Below are 21,036 nucleotides of genomic sequence, written 5' to 3'. Positions count from 1 at the left end.
TCTTTTAAACAATCAAGTGTCAGCCTCCATCTACTTTTCATCCATATTTTACTATTGATTACAGTAAAATTCTGTTCATTTAGTTATTTGCTAACAATTTTAGCAAAACAAAACTTTGTTGCTAATTAAAACCCATTTTATAAATGTTAGAATTAAACACATTTCAAACAAAACCATCTCACCCTCATACCTACTAAAGTGCAAAGAAGGCCTTTTCCACAAAGTAGACCATAACAATATCATAGTTCTTAAAAGCAATAAAACTATCCAATAAAATATAGTTGGAAAAAAAAAACCCTAAAAATGTGTAACATTTATCAAATTGCAATGTAATGAAGACGCAAGCAGAAAGACCTTTTTCCAAAGCTTTATTCAATTGAATTTTACAGCAAATGCGGCAAGTGGGCAGGAATGCATGTTAATAAAATAAAAAGGAGAAAGTATTCAAATAAGAAAACAAAGAAAAAGTAAACAGTAAGATCACATGAAAGGAGATATGCAAATAAAGAGAAAGTCACTTTAATAAGAAAGTTATTATAAGAAAATTTTAACACTCTTCCCCACTTGAAACAGATTATTATTAGAAAGTTTATAAATCCAGCCACTGGACTGGTTTAAGAGTCCTGCTACTCTGGCACAAAGGCAGCTCACCACTGGAAGAGTCAAGTCTCAGATTTTTGTGGAAATATGAATCTCGGGACTTGCACCAGGTGAAGACGGCAAATTTTCTGGGTTCACGTTCCCAGCAGAATGCTGAGGTCAATCGGGCCATGGATTTTCACCAGGATCCTGAGATCGTGGAAAACAGGCCAAATGTCTCGATGCTACCAAATCCTCCCGACCTACATGATGTTGAATTTTCACATATGTAGGGTTGGCTTCGAGGAGTTCAACTACCTCAATAGGGCCATACTTGCTCTTGCTACCAAATCGTTTTAATAACACTTTTCCAGGTTCACAAAGACAATACAGTCTCAGTGGAAGAGCACTTTTCAAAGTTGATCATGCATTTGTGAGAGGAGTGGCATTAGTGGCATAGTAGAGAGTGAATAGCATGCAAGACATCCTGTAGAACATCCTGCCAAGCGTTAATGGGTAACCGTTGAGATTTCAAAGCTAATAAGATAGTGTTCCATATAATTCCATTCTAGCGCTCACATTGAGTTATAAGCAGTAGTGTTACTGGATCCAATCCCAAGTTGTAGCAGAAATTGCTTGAATTCTCCCAACATAAATGAAGTTCCCTGATTGGAATGGATAAATGGGGATGTCCGAAGATAGAGAAAATAATCAGACACTGTATCTCAGTTTGAGAAGAGAAATCATGACAAGGGAAAGTGAAAGGAAATCGATTATATTCGTTGACAGCAGTAAGTATGTAACGACAACCTGACAAGGATACCAGAAGAGGTCCTTTGTAATCAACAAAAGACGTTGAAACAAAGCAGTAGAACAGAAAGAATATGATTAGGGGAATTAAGAAATTGTGGTTTTATTTTGGTACAAGTAGAATATTCAAAAGTTACACGCTGGACTTCATCGATTGAATATGACATATTTTGTGACCTTAGAAAATACCAAAAGCATTGTACTCCAGGATGTATTAAAGAATTATGAATTGATTTTAGTTCCAAGGAAGAAAAAGCAGTACCACATGGTTGCGATAACATTTTTATTCCCAAGACGGTGTTTTCTATCATATGAAAAAGCAAGAAGTTCCATTTTTCCACTGTATAATTTTATCGTTTTTAATTTTTCCGCGATTAGCAGGTTTAAGCATAAAAGATACGGTTTGCTGATCCATAATAAATGTGAAACGTTTCCCAGTAATGAGGTCTTCCCATTTACGAACACATTCTATTACGGCATACGCTTCTTTTTCGACTATATGAAGTCACATTTCAGAGGGGTTTAACAACCAGGAAAAGAATGCTACAAGTCTCCTAGCTTGTAATAGAGTGCCTCCGATAACTTTTTCTGAGGTATCGGTTTCAATAACAAACGGCAATTCATCATCGATAATCTTTACAGAAGATTCAGCAATGTCTTTCTTGAACTTTTCGAAAAAGTTTACAACCATGAAAGGCATTAGGAATCATTTATTTTCAACTAGTGGGTGAATTTTGGATGAGTAATTAGGTATCCATTTTGCATAGTAGGCAAACATACCAAGACACCTTTTTAACAATTTTGCGTTGGAAGGGAGAGGCATTTGCAAGAGGTCTCAAACACTCGGGATCAGGTTGGAGAGTTCCATTACAAATTTTATATCCAAGTACGTTTATAGAAAAAATTTGAAAACTTTGACTTTTCCTGGTTTATTTTAAGGTTGTATGTCGAGGCAGCCTTTAAGAAACACTCCAATTTTATTTTGTGTTCCTCTTGGGTGCTACCGCAAATTGTTATGTCGTCATATAAGAAAAAGTTCCAGACAATCTGTTATCGTTGAAATGCAGAATCCTGTTTGTGACACCCATGGGTATTTGTTTAAATTGATACAGATGATTTCCAACTTGAAAGGCTGTATAGGGGCAATCTGAGGGGCAAATTTTAATCTGATAGTATATTTTAGACAGGTTAATTATACTAGAGATACGATACTGGACTATTTGATTTATAAGATCTTCAATTCGTGGCAAGGGGTATGGATCAAGCAAAGTGAAACGGTTAATAGTCCAAGAGAAATTGACTACCAATCGTTTCTTAAGTATTTTCAATTAGATGAAGTTACAACAACTTGAGCACTCCATAGAGAATAACTTGATTCAATTACATCATTCTCAAGTAATTTAAGAGTTTCTTTTTCAATGAACTGAGCATTCTCAACACGGTAATAGTAAGACTTAGTAGCAATGGGTTTGTAATTAGGGGTCAAATTTCTGAATAATTTAACAGGAGCACAATTGATTTTAGTAAGAGCGCAGACTTTTAGACTATCCTGCGACCCGCCAAAAGAAATAGTAATACTCCAGTGCAGTTTTAAAAAGGGTATTCAGAGTATAATATCCGTACATGAATTAGGGAATATTGTGAAGTCTTTATCCTCAAAACCGTTGAATATAATATTCTCAGTGCAATATTCAGATAGTTTGAGGGAAAGAGTGGATGATGCCATAGAAATTAGAGTCCCGTTTCCAAGTAGACAGGTTCAAGGTTTTAATGAGACTAGCACTAATAAAATTATCGGAGCTGCCTGTGTCTAGAAGGGCAGTAAATGGTTTACCTTTTAATTTTACCATTTTAGTAATAGGAGAATTATCAACAGCACGGGCTACTATAACAGATGAAGTAGAACATGAAGGTGTCGGTTTTGTAGAATGGCAAACTTTAACAAAATGACCGAGTTTGCCACAATTTTTGCATATTTTATCGCAAGCAGGACAATGCCAACGATCATCCTTAAGGTGATATTTCCCTCCACAATTGTAGCATCTGCCGTGAGTAAGAAGGGCAGTGTAGAATCAAACTCCATACGACAGTCACCAGAGTCAGGGAGTACATTTTTAATCATAGTAGCAGTGACAGCATTAGTAGAATCATTTTGAGTTAGAGTAGTAGCGGCAGTAGGTCTAGTTTGAAAGACATATGGCTTCGCACAGTCACATATAAAGGAATCACGGACAGATTAATCTCTGTAAGTAGCAACAGTAACATCTTTGAAGCAAGTCAGCAGCAAGATGAGGTAAGAACTCATTGTCCCGTTGTAGATGTGTTGAAAGTAGACGTGCTGCGTGGATAACATTGAGAGGCTTGTTGTAAACAGATTTTAGTAGTTTAATGGCAGGTTCAAACTCAGAACAACCCTCGATAACGTCAGCAACAGTAGCAAAAATGTTTAGATAAAGCACTTCAAGTTTGTCTGGATTTAAATGCTCAGTAATAGATAAATAGTAAGTAAAGTTTCAGTACTATAGTTTCCTAGCCTGAGGATCTGCAGAAGATATGTCCAATCTGTCCAGTCAAATAATTTTATCCATGAGATTAGGATAAAAAAGAAATTCAGTTGAATAAATTGTAATGTAATAAAGACATAAGCAGAAATACCTTTTTCCAAGGCTTTATGCAATTGTACGACAAATGTGGCAAGTGCCCAGCAGTGCATGTTAATAAAATAAAAGAAAGTATTCAAATAAGAAAATAAAGAAAAAGCAAATGGCAAGATCATGTGAGAGGAAATATGCAAATAAAAAGAAAATCACTTTGCTAAGAAAATTATAGCACAAATTAAACCAAACAATCTCTTTGGTATTAGGTAACCCAAACTGGTTGATATGCTGGTAAAATTTCTATGAGGACATTATTTTGCACTCTTTGAATGTTCCTTCATGCTTATTTTGATATATTTTATAGCAGAGGATGTTATGGGTTTTGTTTTAGCATTTCTCTTAAGCATATGAGAATGGAAGCTTTTGTCACTCCTCCTCTCTTCCTTGGATATCACATGATGATCTATCGGTCATTATGTACCAGTACATATTTTAATAAAAAAAAAAGTGTCACTGTTATTGCTAGAAGAGAAATATACAAATAAAATGTGGCTATTTCAGTCGAAGAGGGCAATCGTAGCAAAAGCACTTTGCCATTTTTTAACTGAAAACAAACCAAATACATTAAAGACATAAGTTTATTTTAATCACTTTTGTAACTAATCATGACGTTAAGTCAAAATTTGTTTCTTAAAAAAAGAATAGTTAATTAATAAAGTAAAAATTGTATTTTAAACAAATATTCTACATATTAATGCCTGCAGAAAAACTAATATATTTTTCAAAAGATATTAAGTATTTTCTCTTTGTATAATTGTTTTGTATAAAAGTAGAAAAAATTAATTTGAGATAATAGATTTTTTTTAAAGAAATTATTTTCTGTTAACAGAAAAGGTAAGAAATTTTAAATGTAAAGTTTCTTACTTTTTCCAATGATTTAAATTAATTATGAAGGCTTTTTATTACTTTGTCAACTACTATGAACACTTGACAATATTTGGATTGAACTTTGTGAAATACATTTTTATCTTGAAAAAAACAAACACTTTGTCCTTAACTTTTAAGAATCTCAAATCCCTACACAGCGATATGGCCGAAGACCATTTGGTGTTGGTTTATTGGTTGCAGGATATGATGTAAGTAATAAAATACTTTTTCCTGTATTTTTGCAATTTAAATTTTGATAAAGACTTTTTTTTAATATTATTGTAATTTTTTTTTTATATTTTAAAAATATTTTGCTAGATTAGACCAATAACTATGATTTTAAATTGAACTTCACTATTATGATCAACTTTCAACATGTATCGATAGAATCATTTTCAAAAGGTATTGCATTTTAAAGAATGTGTTTTTTCTAATAACCAATTATTTGTGAAATGTGCAAGAGTTGAAAAAAAAGTAACTAATAATTTGCCCTCCTCCTATAAAAACCATAAACATTGTGTCTTGAGTTGTAAATATGACCAAAAAAAGGCTTCTTATAATTCATGCCATATAATTTAGTTGTGTGTTATAAAATCTGTATTACTTAGTACCTTCTTTCAATTTTGAATATTGTTTTCCAATAAAAAATACCCAACATAACAATAAATCTTGATTACATTAAGAACCAAGATTGTGTCTACAGGGTGTCAGAGACTTGGAAAAGAAAAAAACGTCATAGTTAACAATTGATGTATTCTCAAAATTCAGAGTATCTTTTAGAGGATCCTTATTTGAATACAACTCTCTCAAAAAAGTCACCTTGAGCCTTCACACCATGGTCTCCAGGCAGGACCTGAACATGGAGCATGCAGCCTTCAGTGTCCTTGGAGACATCAGTTTGATTCTGGCAATCAACTAGTCCTTGGTATTGCTTGCAGCACAATTGGTGTCTTTCTCAACTGGACTTCACACATAATAGTCCATGTGGTTGCAATCAGGCAGGTGTGGTTGGGTGGGGGTAAGCATGTTAGGGTTGGTGAAGTTGTCAGTTTTTAGACAGCCACTTTTGTGTTTCTCTGGAAATGTGACACGGAAATGCATCTTGCTACTATACATGTGGCCTTCATATAGCTACCCCCCCCCTCCAGTAGTTAACAATAGTGAACAGCATGTGAATTGAATTTGAGTCCCTTTTTGAAGATGAGAAGGTGGCATGATGGAGCCTTTGCTGGAAACATACTCAAAGATCATAGTTTAAAAGAACTTGTTTTTCATAACACGAGACTTTTTGTGGTTGGTAATTGATTTTAAAAAGAATTGAAGCATCCTTAGCTTGACTGTTTCATTTTGAAGTTTTTTGGGGGTTTTTTTCATTAGGTGGTTCTCTGGACTCTTGCAACATCTTGTATAAATAGTGGCAAAGATAATTGTTCAGTTTTTTTTTTTGTTTTTTTTTTCACACTCCCCACTCTAACAGTCTTATCTTTTGCCTACATTGCCGTGTCTGGATCTTGCTGTCCTCTCACCTTTTATATTTTTCTTTCAATTTCTTGATGAGCCGATTTTTGATGAATTTTGTTCTGTAGACACAATTGATTTTTTTTTTTTTTTTTTTAAATTTGAGGCCATTATTAAAAAATCATTAATTATAAGGAATTTTACAAATAGTTAAAAACTGTTTGAATTCTACAAATATCCCTAGTGGTTCAAAACTCATAAGAAATTTAAACTGAAATTTTGGGTTAAAAATTGACATCATTTTATGAAAAAATTTCTTAAAATCACAAACCCATTTATAATAAGAACTTCATTAATTTATTCACCATTTTTCTATTTTTGGAGCAATTTTGACAGAATTTGACATTCTTAAAGCATTTTTATTATTTTGTACTTGAATTATATGTATTTGCTGTAATACTGCATACACTATGGATGACATCATTAAAACATGTTGAAGACATGAGGAAGATGCCAGATGCTGACATAATAAAAAGGTGATGCCATCCATTAAAAAAGAACAAGCAATTTTCTTTAAACAAAATATGAGTACACTGATAACCATGTTTCTACAAAAGTTCACTTGTTGCTTTAGACAAGAAACCCTAATCGTTTGGTGTGTGTAGGAGGAAGAGGTCATACTTTTTTTTTTTCAGTTCTGAACTACACTAGTGACTCTCAGCAAAATACTGCATTCACTTCATGGGTTACTTCATTTAAAAAGGAAAAGTATATAAGATCAGTGGAGCGGGACGATATTTACAAAAAATAGAAAAATTAAAAATATTGGTTAGTAAAGCCCTCTCAGCCCTCTTCTATGTATAGACTGCCCACTGTTTTCTGGATCAATTTCTAAATAGGAGCAGGAGCTAATTGGGATGTAGAATAAATCTATGAGATCAGAGTGGAATATGGGAATGGAAGATTTAAAACAACAGTTTAGGATAACTGAGAACCAAATAAAATGCAGGAAGTTGGCATTTTTTGAAGGCTCTCTATTATATAAAAAAAAATAGGCAAGACTTATTTATTCTACTAAGAGTTTTTTTTTAAATTGAGGAATAAGTTCTACAGAATCCAAGACAATGTGTACCCTGTCTAAGTAGTAGGTCGAAGCTCAGTATGTCTTTTTGCATCACCAGGACATTGACCTCAGCAAATACATCAAAGTCTGTGCAAGTCCATACTAATATCTAATGATTGTGTCTCATCATTTATTTTAAATTTTAATGTTTCTTCTGCTTCAGATTCAGCATAAGCTTTTACTCACTACTAGCAGTTATTTCTTATATTATTCTTTCAGATGAGTAGTTGTATTTTGTTGTATAGCTTTTATTAAATAATTAAAGAATTAATTTTTCTTTATACATGTTGTAAGATCTATGACTGATATGAAAATAAGTATAAAGCATTTGAAATAATCTGATGTGAATGTTAGAGTTCAGCAAAGAATGCATTGCTTGGTATATGGCTATTATAGAATGTTCATAAAATCAAGATAAGATTTGAGTGCAGAGCATTGTGAGAATATGCCTTAGATACATGGGACAGGATAAAGTTGGAAATATTTAGGTTTTAAAGTATCCCATCCAAAAAGTGGAATATAAAATTTATTCAATTATGTTTCTTCAGTGCAACAAATATCAGTTTTCATTTTTTTTTATTTTTTATTATTATTGAAACCATCTTGATAATTTTTAATACATGAAATGTTCAGCTCATAAACTCTGCATAAGAAATTAATATTCTGTCGAAACTTTAAGTCAAAATGTAACATGAAAGCAGATGAATATTTACAATCACCTGATCTGATGACTCTGGTTGGAAATTTATGACAATGAAAAGAATTCTTAAAAATGGAATGCAATTTGCAATTCACAAAATTTCTGTACCTTGTTGTTGTCACACTAATAAAATAAAATAAAATAAAAACACTGTTTTTCAAGTTGTGTTAAATAACTTTTCTTTTTCTAGGATATGGGGCCTCATATTTACCAAACATGTCCTTCAGCAAACTATTATGATTGCAAATGTATGGCTATTGGTGCAAGGTCTCAATCTGCTCGTACTTCTCTTGAGAAAAATCTGGATAAATTTCCTGACTGTAAGTACCTTTTATTTGTATTCTCTTTATAGTTTTAAAAACTATTGTATGACTTTTTTCTCTACCACTTGTGAAATAATAACCCAATTTTTAAATAATTATAATGTAGTTATCACATTCTTTGAGATTCGCCATAATAGTTGTTTGGCCTGCCCTTTTGCATGGCAGTGAGACATGGGGTCTGAAATGCTTCTGCTTTGCAATGTCTTCAGCATAATGATCATGATCAAATGGACATGTAACAGCAAACTATAAGAAAAATCCATTTAGCCATCCTCTATCAGAAGCTTGGTATTATTGTGATTTTGGATACCTTTCTGGTGGTTTGCATCAACTTGATAACATGCATGAATACCGCTGACACATGAGTGCATGGAAGACCAAGGAAAACCTGGTTTGTGTGTGTACAAAGTAAGTTGATTACATACAACATAACTGGTATCAACCCTATTGATCAGACTGCAAAAGATGCTGTATTTGCTTTAAAGGAAGTCAGTTCAACTCTACCAAGGTGATAGCTGATGCAAGTAACCATGAATGGATCAACTTTTTAAATATACAACATTAGATACACAACGAGGCACAACAAATAATTAAAATGTATCTTTAATTAGCCATTGATATATCTGATTAAAAAATCGTTTGCTTATAATTTTGTATAAACATGTGCATACACTTAAAATCTATATCTGTAACACTTTTTTTCCTTAACTAAAGAATTCAATGCTCGGGTCTAGATGTACTTGCAACTTTTTTTTCTATCATTCTCTCTTGATCCAGTTCTATAGCTCAAATAACTACATCTCTGATAATATTGACGCAGAACTTTCATCGGATTAGAGTGTTCCAATCCATGGGTCTGATGGTAATGTTTGCCATGACCATTGATTCAGCTTCTTAAAGTCCACAGACCCAACTGTTAATAATACACATAATTTCCCAATTGTCCATGCCCTTTCACAAATTGTCACCTTCCTGACTTGTCTCCCACATTGTGAGGACCTTGATAGCACTATTCTACCATTGTGTTGATTGAAAATCCCTTGGATATCATCAGACATGTGCTTTGGATAAAACATTTTTCCTGCTGAGCAGTGTGCAATAGTAACAGAATGGGTTGAATTAAGTCTAATAAGCAACTGTCAGATGTGGAAATTTCAAATAAAGTTTCACTTAATGGTTTACTTCAGTCTGTGCAGTAATTCAGCTGAAAATAGGAATAAATTTATAACATCAAAAATCCACTGTAAGAGTAATAGCTGCATGTAAATGTAAGTAAACTAAGATGACTTCAAAATCGTGTCACAAAAACCCATAATTTGCGGAAAATTTTTAATTGTATGATGAACAATGTGCAATCAACAATTTTCTTTGTATCCAACCATTGTGAAGTCACTTTCACAGCAATAGATACGGTTGAACTATTTACCCGAAGGTTTGCTAAAAAATCTACCTTGGAAAGGTAGCACCAAAGCACCCCATCCCCAATTTCTCACTGCAGACAAAAACCACACTAGATTGATTTAATGCTGATCACGCTGTGATAATGGTAGAAATCAGCCTAAATTCTCGCCCTAAAACTGAAGACCCACTACTCAAAACAACGAGGTATTACAAAAAGGCTGATTGGGAAGCCATCAGGGAGCTCATCAGAGATGCCCCATGGCAAAATATCTTTACTCTTCCAGCGAAACAGTGTGCAAATGAGACAACTGAATGGTTCAAAACTGCTATTGAAGCACATGTTCCCGCACGGAAATACTATAGCAAGCCCCACTCCCCCCAATGGTTTACTTCTGCTTGTGCAGCTGCCATTTGTCAAAGGCAGCATGCGTTCCGCAGATTTAACCGACATAAGTCCAGCTCAAATAAACAGAAGTTTATAGAAGCTAGAAATAATTGTAAGAGAGTGATAGACACAGCTAAGTCAGATTACTCTGAAACCACCAGAAAACGCATCGAAGCACAGAAATTAGGAACCCGGGATTTTTGGAAAATCTACAACAGCGTAGTTAATAATGGACAGTCAATTATTCCCCCACTAACAAACAATCACGAGGTTGCTTGCATGGCAACTGACAAGGCTAATCTGCTTGCCAGTCGGTTTGCCTCAAACTCCACACTGAACTCGGTACACCACTCACTCCCTGATTTTCCTCTGCGAACAGACGCCACACTTGACGATTTGAAAATCACCCCTTCTCAGGTACATGCTATTATAAAAAACCTAGACACCTCTAAAGCATGTGGACCAGATCTCATCCCGGCTGTGCAATTAAAAAAATGCTCTGCCGAGGTTGCTCCAGTTCTGTCCAAACTTTACAATAAATGCCTTAACGAATCTTGTTTTCCCGACTGCTGGAAAACCGCCTCTGTGGTACCAGTCTTCAAGAATTCTAGTGAAAGAACTGACCCACTAAATTATCGCCCCATTAGCCTCCTCCCGCTTTTCGCCAAAATATTTGAGTCCTTAGTTAATCAAGTCCTAGTCCAGCACCTAACAGCTGCTAAACTCCTGACTGACAAACAATATGGATTCAGGCAAGCCCGTTCAACAGCAGATATCTTAACTGTAGTTTCTGAACGTATATACCGTTCATTGGATAAAACAGGGGAGGGTAGAGCGGTGGCCCTTGATATATCTAAGGCTTTTGACAGGGTATGGCACGATGGTCTTCTAAGGAAAATTAGATCATATGGAATCACTGGAAGAATTCATAACGTAATTAAATCCTTCTTAAGTAATAGAAAAATCAAAGTTGTCCTCGACGGACGTACATCCAAACAATATGACATAAATGCGGGAGTGCCTCAGGGGTCTATCCTTGGACCTCTATTATTCCTGATATTCATAAACGACCTCCCTGATAATATTGTTTCGGAGATGGGTATATTTGCCGATGACACCACTCTCTATAACAGATATGAGGGGAAAACAAATGAACACATATCCAAGAAAATGGCAGAAACACTAGAGGATGACCTCCAATCCGTAGTGGAATGGGGACAAAAATGGTTGGTCTCATTCAATGCTGCTAAGACTAAGCTTGTTTCCTTCAATAACTACAAGAAACCTTCTCTACTACCAATAGCAATGGCCAAGAACACATTGCCTGAAAGTACTTCTTTTAAACTCCTCGGCCTAACGTTTACAGGGAATATGAACTGGAATAGATACATTGAGAGCATTGCCAAGGCTGCTGCAAGGAAGGTTGGCTCCCTCTACCGTGCTAGAAAACTACTTACGCCTGCCAGTATCCTATACCTCTATAAGGCAACCATTCGCCCATGTATGGAGTACTGTTGTCACATCTGGGCTGGTGCATCTGCTGCTTATCTCTCGCTCCTGGACAGGGTTCAAAAAAGAGTCGCCAACCTGATAGGTCCTGAACTGTCATCTAGGCTTCAACCTCTGTCCCATCGACGAGATGTTGCATCCCTCTGCCTGTTCTACAAATACTTTAATGGTGAATGCTCTGACGAACTGCAAACACTTGTACCTCCCCGACGTAACTACCCCCGACAAACCCGACAAGCTACTAAGTCTCATCCCTTTACAGTGGAGATCCCTAGGTGCAAGAAAGCCTTTTACTCCAATAGTTTCTTCCCCAGAACTGCGGGTCTTTGAAACTCCCTTCCGGGATTCTGCTTTCTCAACTGCAATGATATGCAGAAGTTCAAGTGTAATGTTAACAAACATCTTTCTACTCTTCTCCCTTCATAATGACCCCGCTAATTAATTCCCTAATAGTAGCCCCCTGCTTCAAAGTGGCACTGTGCCTTGTTTGGGGTGAAAATTGAAAAAAAAAAAAAAAAAGAAAAAAAGATGATCTTATCACTTCTCATGTCCTAGCTATCATAAAAAAAACAACATTGACAACTCCAAAGCATGCAAACCAGATCTTATCCTAGCTATGGTTATAAAGATATACCCTGCTGAGCTGTCCCCTATCTTCTTCAAACTCTGATAAATGCCTTGCAGAACCTTGCATATCTGATAACTGGAAAATTGTCTTTGTGATACCAGTTTTCAAAAAAAACCCAAATTATCGCCTTTTTAATTTCCTCTTACTCTTTGCTAAAATCTTTGAATCATTTAATCAGTCTATCGATAGTCCACCCTCTTGAAAATACTAAATTTAATCTGATTAAGAGTATGAAACAAGGCTATCCCATTCTACTGCCGATATTCTAACGGTCATCTATAAAACATGTATACCACATACTGGATGAGGCAAATAAATTAGTATATTCAGATATTTCTTAGATAAAAGGAAGATCCAGGTTGTTTTCAATGGTCATACATCTAAACAAGTCTGTTGCAAAGAAGGTAGGTTCCCTTTATTAGGCTAGAAAACTTCTTACCTATGTTAGTATTCTATATCTCTAAAGCCACCATTCACCTATGCATACAGTATTGTTGCAAAATCTGGGTTAGTGCATCAACCACTAGCCTCTCCCTCTTAAACAGGGTTTGAAAAAGAATGTTTAACCTAATATATTTCACATTGTCTATCAAGCTCCAGCCTCTGTCACATCGCCATAGTGTTGCATCCCTGTACTTGTTTTGCAAGTACTTCAACAGAATGTGCTCTGACAAACTCACCACACTTGTATCAGCCAAACCCCACTTCTTTACTAAATTCCGAGGTGCAGACAGAATTTCTACTCTGATTGCTTCTTTTGTCTGGATTGCTTACATTTGGAATGCCCACTCTATTTTCTCGTCTACACAAACATGCAGGAATTTAAATATAAGGTGAACAAATATCTTGTTCTCCACTCTTAATCTGACTTTTATTACTGTAGTCTTGTATGCTTTAGTGGTAATTTGCTTTGTTTAGAGTTAAAAATAACTTTTTAATTTGTCATCAGTGGAATATTCAGAATTATTTATTGCTCATTTGTAGTTTTGTTAAGTAAATAATTTTTCTTCATTTGGAAAATTTTTTGACTGAAGATACACTAATCATAAATGGTTAATGTAAAAGGATAAAGAATGTATGTTAAATCTTTTTTAATAGAATGTTTATAAAAATTCAATTTATATATGACAATTTCCTAATAAAATTAATTGGGTTTAAAAATACAAGTTTATTTGTAAACTTATTTCACAACAAACAAATAAACTTTTTTGGCATCACCAACATTTTACTCTGTCATGTGATTTGCATTTTAATTCATGAACTTTGCTTTTAATCACTTAAATTCCAAAGATGAAAATATGGGTCTTAATTACTGTTTATTTATTATGATAAGAATTTTTTGTAGAATTTGTTTTACAATTAAAAACGTTCACATAAAATAACTCTTATTAACCAATGTAACTTTTACAGGTACTGTCAATGAACTTATAAGATATGGTTTGAGGGCTCTGCGTGATACGTTGCCACAAGACGTGGAATTAACAATAAAGGTAAGTTCCTATATATATATATATATATATATATATATATATATATATATATATATATATCTCAATAATGAAATCATTTTGTTTTGTTTATTAAAAAAATAAAATTTGAAAAATTTGTGCCATTTAGCTCACTGAAAATATCAGTTTTCAAGTGAACATTGTATATTATGTAAAAGAAAAAAGTAAATTGACATTTGAATTTAAAACAAACAAAATAAAAACACACATTTGTTATTAAATAACTCGCATTTGAATGGAGAAAACTAAAATGTTCAAATATGAATTTTTTATGAGTATAATTATTTTAAATGATTGCATTTTACTTCATTGTTGTTTTGATTTAATCTTTCAGAATTGTTCCTTATCTATTGTTGGCCCAGATACAAAGTTTACCATTTATGACAATGAAGCTGTTGCTGAATTTGTATCCTTTTTAAATGCCATTAGTTTATGATTGCTACATTGAATAAAGTGTATTCTGTTTTACTGTTAACGTTTCATATACCACATAAAATTGAATTGACCGTAAGTGATGTTCATATTTGCATAGAACACAACAATGCACAAAATTGTAACCCTTTGTTTAAATCTATTTTTAAATACATTTAAAACTTTCCAGTGGAAGGAAAGTAACTTTCACACTCCTCTTGAGACTTATGTCTGTACTCATATTTATTTCAATTTTGCATTTTTGAACTTTCCATAATTATCCACCATAAGTTAAAAATTAAAATCGGTAATTTTTTTTCACCCAAACTATTTGTATTCAATTAGCCTGACCTGTAAATAATACATTACAGAATATCCTTTTCATTTGTTTTGATTCTCGAGTATATATCTGCTGATATCTTATGTTTTTTTATAGAGTGATGTGGATCTATGTCTGATATTATACTACAGAATCAAAACGATAAGCATATTCTGTTGTCCTAATCCTAGACATTACATAACTTGATCTGAAGCGAAGATTGTTTTCAGTAAGGTTTATCACTGCGTTTGTTTGTGTACAGCTTAGCGTCCGCATTGCTTGATCAATCATCATTAAACTTGTTTAAAATATTAATTCTGACCTAACTTGGACCTGATTAAATTTTGTGATTTAGGGCAAGGTCATGGAAAAAGATAAATGTCTTTCTGTTGCTGATAACTTTGGTTTTATTCATTGTGGAGATTCTCTACTTGGCCAATATTGTCGTCATTGAAGTTCATCTTGTATGATCTTGAAAAATGCAATCACGATTAAAATAATGATAGAATTTCAACTTCTAATTTTTCCAAAGTTTGTGTGTGAATCTGATGTTATTTTGATAATTTCAGTCACATCAGATAAATGGACTTAACATTTCCATGGCATAATTTCAGAAATATATTACAATAGAAAAATGCAATCATGAAAAGTAATATGCTTAAGTTTAAACATGGAAAAGTAAAGAACTAGTTGTTCAAATTAGAAAAGGACAGGATATTCTAGTAAAAAATAATAAATTTATAACTTAAAATATTGCAGCATTAAGAATTATGTAATGTTATAAATTGAATTTAAAAAAAGATTTCTTAATGCTGCAATATTTTAAATTATAAATTTATTATTGTTTATTAGAATATCTTGTCCTTTTCTTTTCCAGTTTTAACAACTAGTTCTTTACTTTTCCATGTTTAAGCTTAACCATATTACTTTTCATGCTCACATTTTTCTATTGTAATCCATAATTTTTCCAGACTTCCAGTAAATTCACTTGTTCTTTGTTTAATTTCAGTCTTATTTTATTTTTTTTTTGCCCCCATAAACATAACATATACATATGAAATAACAATGTACGACACTCATCTGCTTTCAATAAAATCCCCCCCCCCCAATTATCTCCCTTTTATTCTTTCATTCTCTCTATTTCACTTTTTACTTATCTTTTCACGAGAGCGGTGAATTGGTAGCAATAGTAGTTGCTGAAGCGACGTGGTTGCTATGGAAACCAGTCATAAAAAATGTTGCTCACTTATGTTTTTTAATGATTTTGAACACCGGTAAATTCATAACTTTTGTTTTACTGAACAAAAATTAAGTGTTTTTTTTTTTTTTTTGTTTGTTTTTTTCACAATAAAGCTGAGAAGGTGATCTGTAAACTGTAATAATTTTTTGAAATTTGGTTGACAAATAAGTGAGCGGTGAAGCTTTAAATCAGTTCTAAATGACTAAAACTGCCACTTAACCATTTATTCAAACACAATAGTGTTTGAATGATAATGTGGAATAATAAGGCCCAGATAAGATTTTTGCCCATCCTTACATTGTCAGACAGAAACATCTAATCTCACGACTTAGGTTCTTGTTTATAGATTTAAAATATTTATTATAATTTTAATGGACATGTGAATCATAAACAATATAATAAAAACATAAACTGTTTGAGAAAACACCTTTATACACATGTAGTGCATTTTATTTGTTTTATCCATAAACTGATTGAAATTCAGTGGTAAGTACTTACTTGTAGCGGCATTCACTCAAGGTGTGTTGAGCTGGCTCCAATGATGTTAACCATATTGCGTGTCAATTGGTCGCAGAGTTAACGGCATGATCTATCCATTTCTGATTCCAGTGTCGGACACCAAAAATGCGAGGACTGGACACGAGTTCCATGTCTGCTTTGATCATTGCAAGACACGCCTTGAGTTAACCACCTTGGTGCTTTACCAGTTTACAGACAAACTCACCAAGCTGGTGCAGCACGTGGTCGAACCACCTGAATCTCTTTTTGAACAGTTTCTTCCAGGCCAAGAATGTTACCTCTAGGACGGATGGTTGAGTTGAGGATCCTCTCAGAGGTAAATGTGCAGGGTATTGTGGAGGCAGTAGTGATCGAAGACCTTGTTGAAGATCTTCTTTACACAATACCCAGATCTCACGTCCATAGAGAATTGTTTTGACCCTGGCTTCATAGATTCACAACTTTGTGGATTGTCTTATCGTATCAAAGTTGTTTTTGAAGACAGACAAACGCAGTTCTAGCCAGATTGATATGAATGGTAATTTTATCTTTCGCTTGCTGCTTGACTGGCAGAAATGATCTTGTTGCACACGTCTTTTGGACTATTTTGTAGATCAGCAGGAGCACTTACCAGACCTTTTGATATTTTGTAAGTGTACCAATTTTATTACCATCAAACTCACTATTCATGTTTATTTATGCTTTTTATGAATATATTATCATATAATTAATCAAAAAGCATGAATGCAGAACATTTTTAGGACAAATGACAGCCTCATATTAAAGAACAGTTTTTCCCATTGATACTATCCAGATTGATAATCTGTCCAAATGTAATGACACAAACATTTGACTGGAATTAAGTCTCATCTAAAGATACTTTATTCCTATTATAAAATAGAATGTAGTCAGCCTACACAAATGATCTCAAAAGTAATAAGTCGGAAATAATTTTGAAATATATTGTTGAATAGGTTTTATGTTTATCATATGATGTTCTCCAATTTGAAAATATATAAATAAGCACGTGATTTAGTTTTTGCAATATTTTCTGTAAAGCTTTTTTATTCAATTGTGTACTACCAAACCAGCTTAGGAAAGAACAATGGGTGTTCAGTATAATTAAAGCTGTCAAACTTTATGCCTCCTTGACTTTTATTTAGTTAGAATTAATTGAAAAAGATGAACGTACACGAGGTCCTCCACCTTCAGTTGCTGAGGTAAGTTCTTCACCTTAATTTATAATTAACATATTTATGCTTTCAATCATGATTACATCTATACACCTATAAAGTTGATGCTAACTTACTTTTTCTATTTTTATAACAAACTTCTAAATATACTCAGTCATGAATATGCAAGTGACTTCATAAAAGTTAACTAATTTGCATATCTCATTGAAAAGCAAGCGTTCATTAATTAATTATTCATTTTTATGGTTTCTCATGAAATGATTGGTTTCATTTAATTCTTTTTATCCATAGTTTCTACATTCTGCATAATTGTGTAGAATTTAGGATGAAAACATTCTAGCACATGGACCTGTTTGTTTTATATATATATATATATATATATATATATATATACACACACATACATACATACATACATACATACATAAGTGACTTGATGTGTGTGTGTGAAATTAAGAGGTCATCGTGGATGAGGAGGGTGTCTCTTGAAAGTGTAGTTCAAGTTATCTTCCTTCTTGAAAAAGAGCCTAAAGTTGGAATTAAAAATTTTACAAGGTTGACATCTTAGTTTATACCCTAAAGTAATGTTGGGGAAGGGGTGTATACTGATGCAGGTTTTAGTAATTATATGGTTACATTGTAATGGACATGCTCAAAGATGCTCTCAAAATGTCGTTTGGCTTTATGTCAGGCAGAGACACTTTCAATGCCATTTTCATTGCACATGAACTGCGAAAAAAGTACATTGTTTCCAGGCTTATTTACTTGGCATTTGTTGATCTTGGAAAATCTTTGGACTCTGTGTGCATAGGAAAGTGCTCTGGTGAGCAATGAGAAGTCTTTGCATGGAGAAATAGATTATCTGTGTTGTCCAGGTATGCAAATGTTTGAAGTTGTGTTTGTATCATAAAGTCAGATGTGGAGTGTGACACTCTTAGTAAGCATAGAGAGAGTTTCTAATTTTCCATATAGATCTCAACTTCCTGTAAGATTGCAAGTTTCCCTGTGTTGTCTATTGCAGAAGTGTGAGTGTAAACTCCATAGTGTTTTCAGTGCAGACTATAGGTCCACAAGAAAAATAGTGGTCTTTCTGGAAGGCTGCTAAGTGACTTAAATTATGTCTGCCATAAATGTTGGAGGTTTTTCCTGCTGAGGTTCATGTCAATCTAAATGGCATTCTATTTCATAGTAAAGTTATCTGCTATTTCCAGTGTTCAACCAATTCTCTTCAAATTTTAAGACAAAAGAAATTCATATATTAGCTATTAAATACCATTTGAACAAAGTTTCTTTCTTGACTTAGCTTTGTACTACAAAGTTTCAACTTTGAGATATTCTAACTTTTCCAATTCAGCCCTTGAAAAAAAAGAAAACATGAACGTTTATTATTAGTATTTCTTTTTTAAAGAATTTATTTTTTTAAAATTATTCTTTTTTCTTTTCATAATCAAAAACTTTTTTCTAAATAATAAAAAAAATAAAAGAATACTTCATTGTTGTCAGTTTGAACATACACAAACGTTTTGTTGTGAATTTTTTGTGCATATCATAGCACACAAACATCAGTGCTTGTCACCATTTTCAGTATGTAAAAAGTACTCAATCAGTTCTCTTAAAATTTTAGTACAAAAGAAATTAAATACCATTTAAATGAAGTTTCTATCTTGAGTTAACTTTGTACTACAAAGCCTCAACTTTGAGATGTTCTAACTTTTGATAGGAAAGACACTTGTGTTTAGTTCAAATTCTATAGAAGGCAATTCTTTTCCCTGATTGACTAAAAATATATGAAATATTACTGACTGGGAGAATTTTTACATATCAAAATGTTTTTGTGAATACACACAACCACATATTTGCGAAAAGTTATCTACCGTTATCTGCATGTTTCATTGTTAATAGTCAGATTTAAATAGCGATGTTTTTTTGGAATACACAAATCACAATAAAAATATTAAACTACCATTTAAGAAAAAAAAAATTGACTGTGAATCATTTCATATAAATTTTATTTTGATAGACATAGGAGAAATTTACTAATTACTGATTTAAAAACTATGGCTGTTAGATTAAGTATCCATGGGTACCTTGTCCAGCACTGAACAGTTCGTTTTCTGATATTGCTACTTTAAGTATTTTATATTCATCACCTCTTGCACCAGTAAAAGTACTATGAAATAAAAATGTTTTCTTTTTTTTTATTATTTTCCTAATTATATTGATTTCTTTGTCCTTTGTCATAAATATTTAAACTTTCTACTTTGCTACAGACTCCTATGGAACAAGAAGATCCGTCTGGACCAGCCGTACCTAGCGCAGAGGAACCAATTCCTACTGTAGCTATGGAACCTGAATAAAAGAATCTTGTGAGGAATCAAATCATATTTCATGGCAGTGTTTTTAAAAAAAAAAAAAACTTGTAAACTTTCAGGAAAAATTTCATGAGTTCTGTTACAAACATTTGACACCAAAATTAATAAATAAATTCTTCAAACTTCTTTTTTCTTTTTTTTTTTATTTCTTTGTCGAGTTAAAAAAAAAAGAGTTTATGAAAGGTTTGAACATGTATGCAAACTGTTTTTTTTTTTTTTTTGTGTCATTTTCTGATCTGAAATTTCAAAGAAAGGAAATGTTTAATTTTTCCACAAACCACAAGTTTGTGATCACTGATCTAATGTATGTACTTCAACAGTGCTCGATAATTGTGAAGAGCTTATTACTAGTATGATAATATATTTACGCTACACAGAAAGGTCTATTTCATCTCTGGAGGAAATCATCAGGCTAACTGAAATTAGTATCCTGATTTCCTCGTAGAATGAAACAAATGTTCCTATGTAGCTTACTTGCCATAAGTATATTTGGTGCTTTCTAGGAAAACTTATCGTGAAATATGGCAGGGAAATTTATGAAATACTTATTGAAAAATATTAGCATACACCAAAAATTGACACCTGTGTGACTAGAATTTTAATAAATAAAATTTACTAATTGTGTAATGTTATGACCCTTTAGGCTGTGATCATAGCGTAGTATCTGTTAACCGTGGCAAGCAGGGTCAATGGTCAAAACATTATTGTTATTGTGTTCTTATTAACTGATTTGAGCGACGGATGGTTGCTGGATCAGTTATTATGATTAGAAGAATAAACAATTAAACTGGGGAATAAATGATTGACGTGTGAATCGCAAAAGGAATGTGAAAATAGAAAATATATGTAAACATTATTTTGGGATTTTGAATAAACAAATAACTAGCTGTGGACATTAGGTTGGTCTGAGACACGTAATTAGGTGACGTAAGAGAACACGTGATGTAGTTAGTTTTGGAGAGATTCAGAGTTGAGGATTGACCACCAGAGCATACAGACGTCCAGACAGGGGTATACAGACAGCTAGGAGCGGGCTGTATGAACAGAAAATGTAG

At 33.2% G+C, this 21,036-nt stretch overlaps 1 protein-coding gene across 1 annotated transcript in view; it reads left to right on the top strand.

The window, feature by feature from the left end:
- LOC145287988 (proteasome subunit alpha type-1-like) overlaps window positions 1-20,107 on the top strand; it is a 32,976-nt gene extending 12,869 nt beyond the window's left edge. Inside the window, exons 6-11 of the mRNA XM_080135985.1 lie at window positions 5,052-5,122; window positions 8,385-8,514; window positions 13,851-13,930; window positions 14,283-14,354; window positions 17,580-17,636; window positions 19,880-20,107. Coding sequence (XP_079992111.1) covers window positions 5,052-5,122; window positions 8,385-8,514; window positions 13,851-13,930; window positions 14,283-14,354; window positions 17,580-17,636; window positions 19,880-19,966 — 497 coding nt within the window. The 3' untranslated portion in view covers window positions 19,967-20,107. The remainder of the gene's footprint in view (window positions 1-5,051; window positions 5,123-8,384; window positions 8,515-13,850; window positions 13,931-14,282; window positions 14,355-17,579; window positions 17,637-19,879) is intronic.
- The last annotated feature ends 929 nt before the right edge of the window (window positions 20,108-21,036 follow it).

This window comes from Euprymna scolopes, chromosome 11 (genome assembly GCF_053919585.1).
Source record: "Euprymna scolopes isolate OS-2025 chromosome 11, ASM5391958v1, whole genome shotgun sequence".
Lineage (NCBI taxonomy): Eukaryota > Metazoa > Mollusca > Cephalopoda > Sepiida > Sepiolidae > Euprymna > Euprymna scolopes.
The sequence above is the reverse complement of the archived record's forward strand: the minus strand, read 5'-3'. Positions and strand labels throughout refer to the sequence as shown.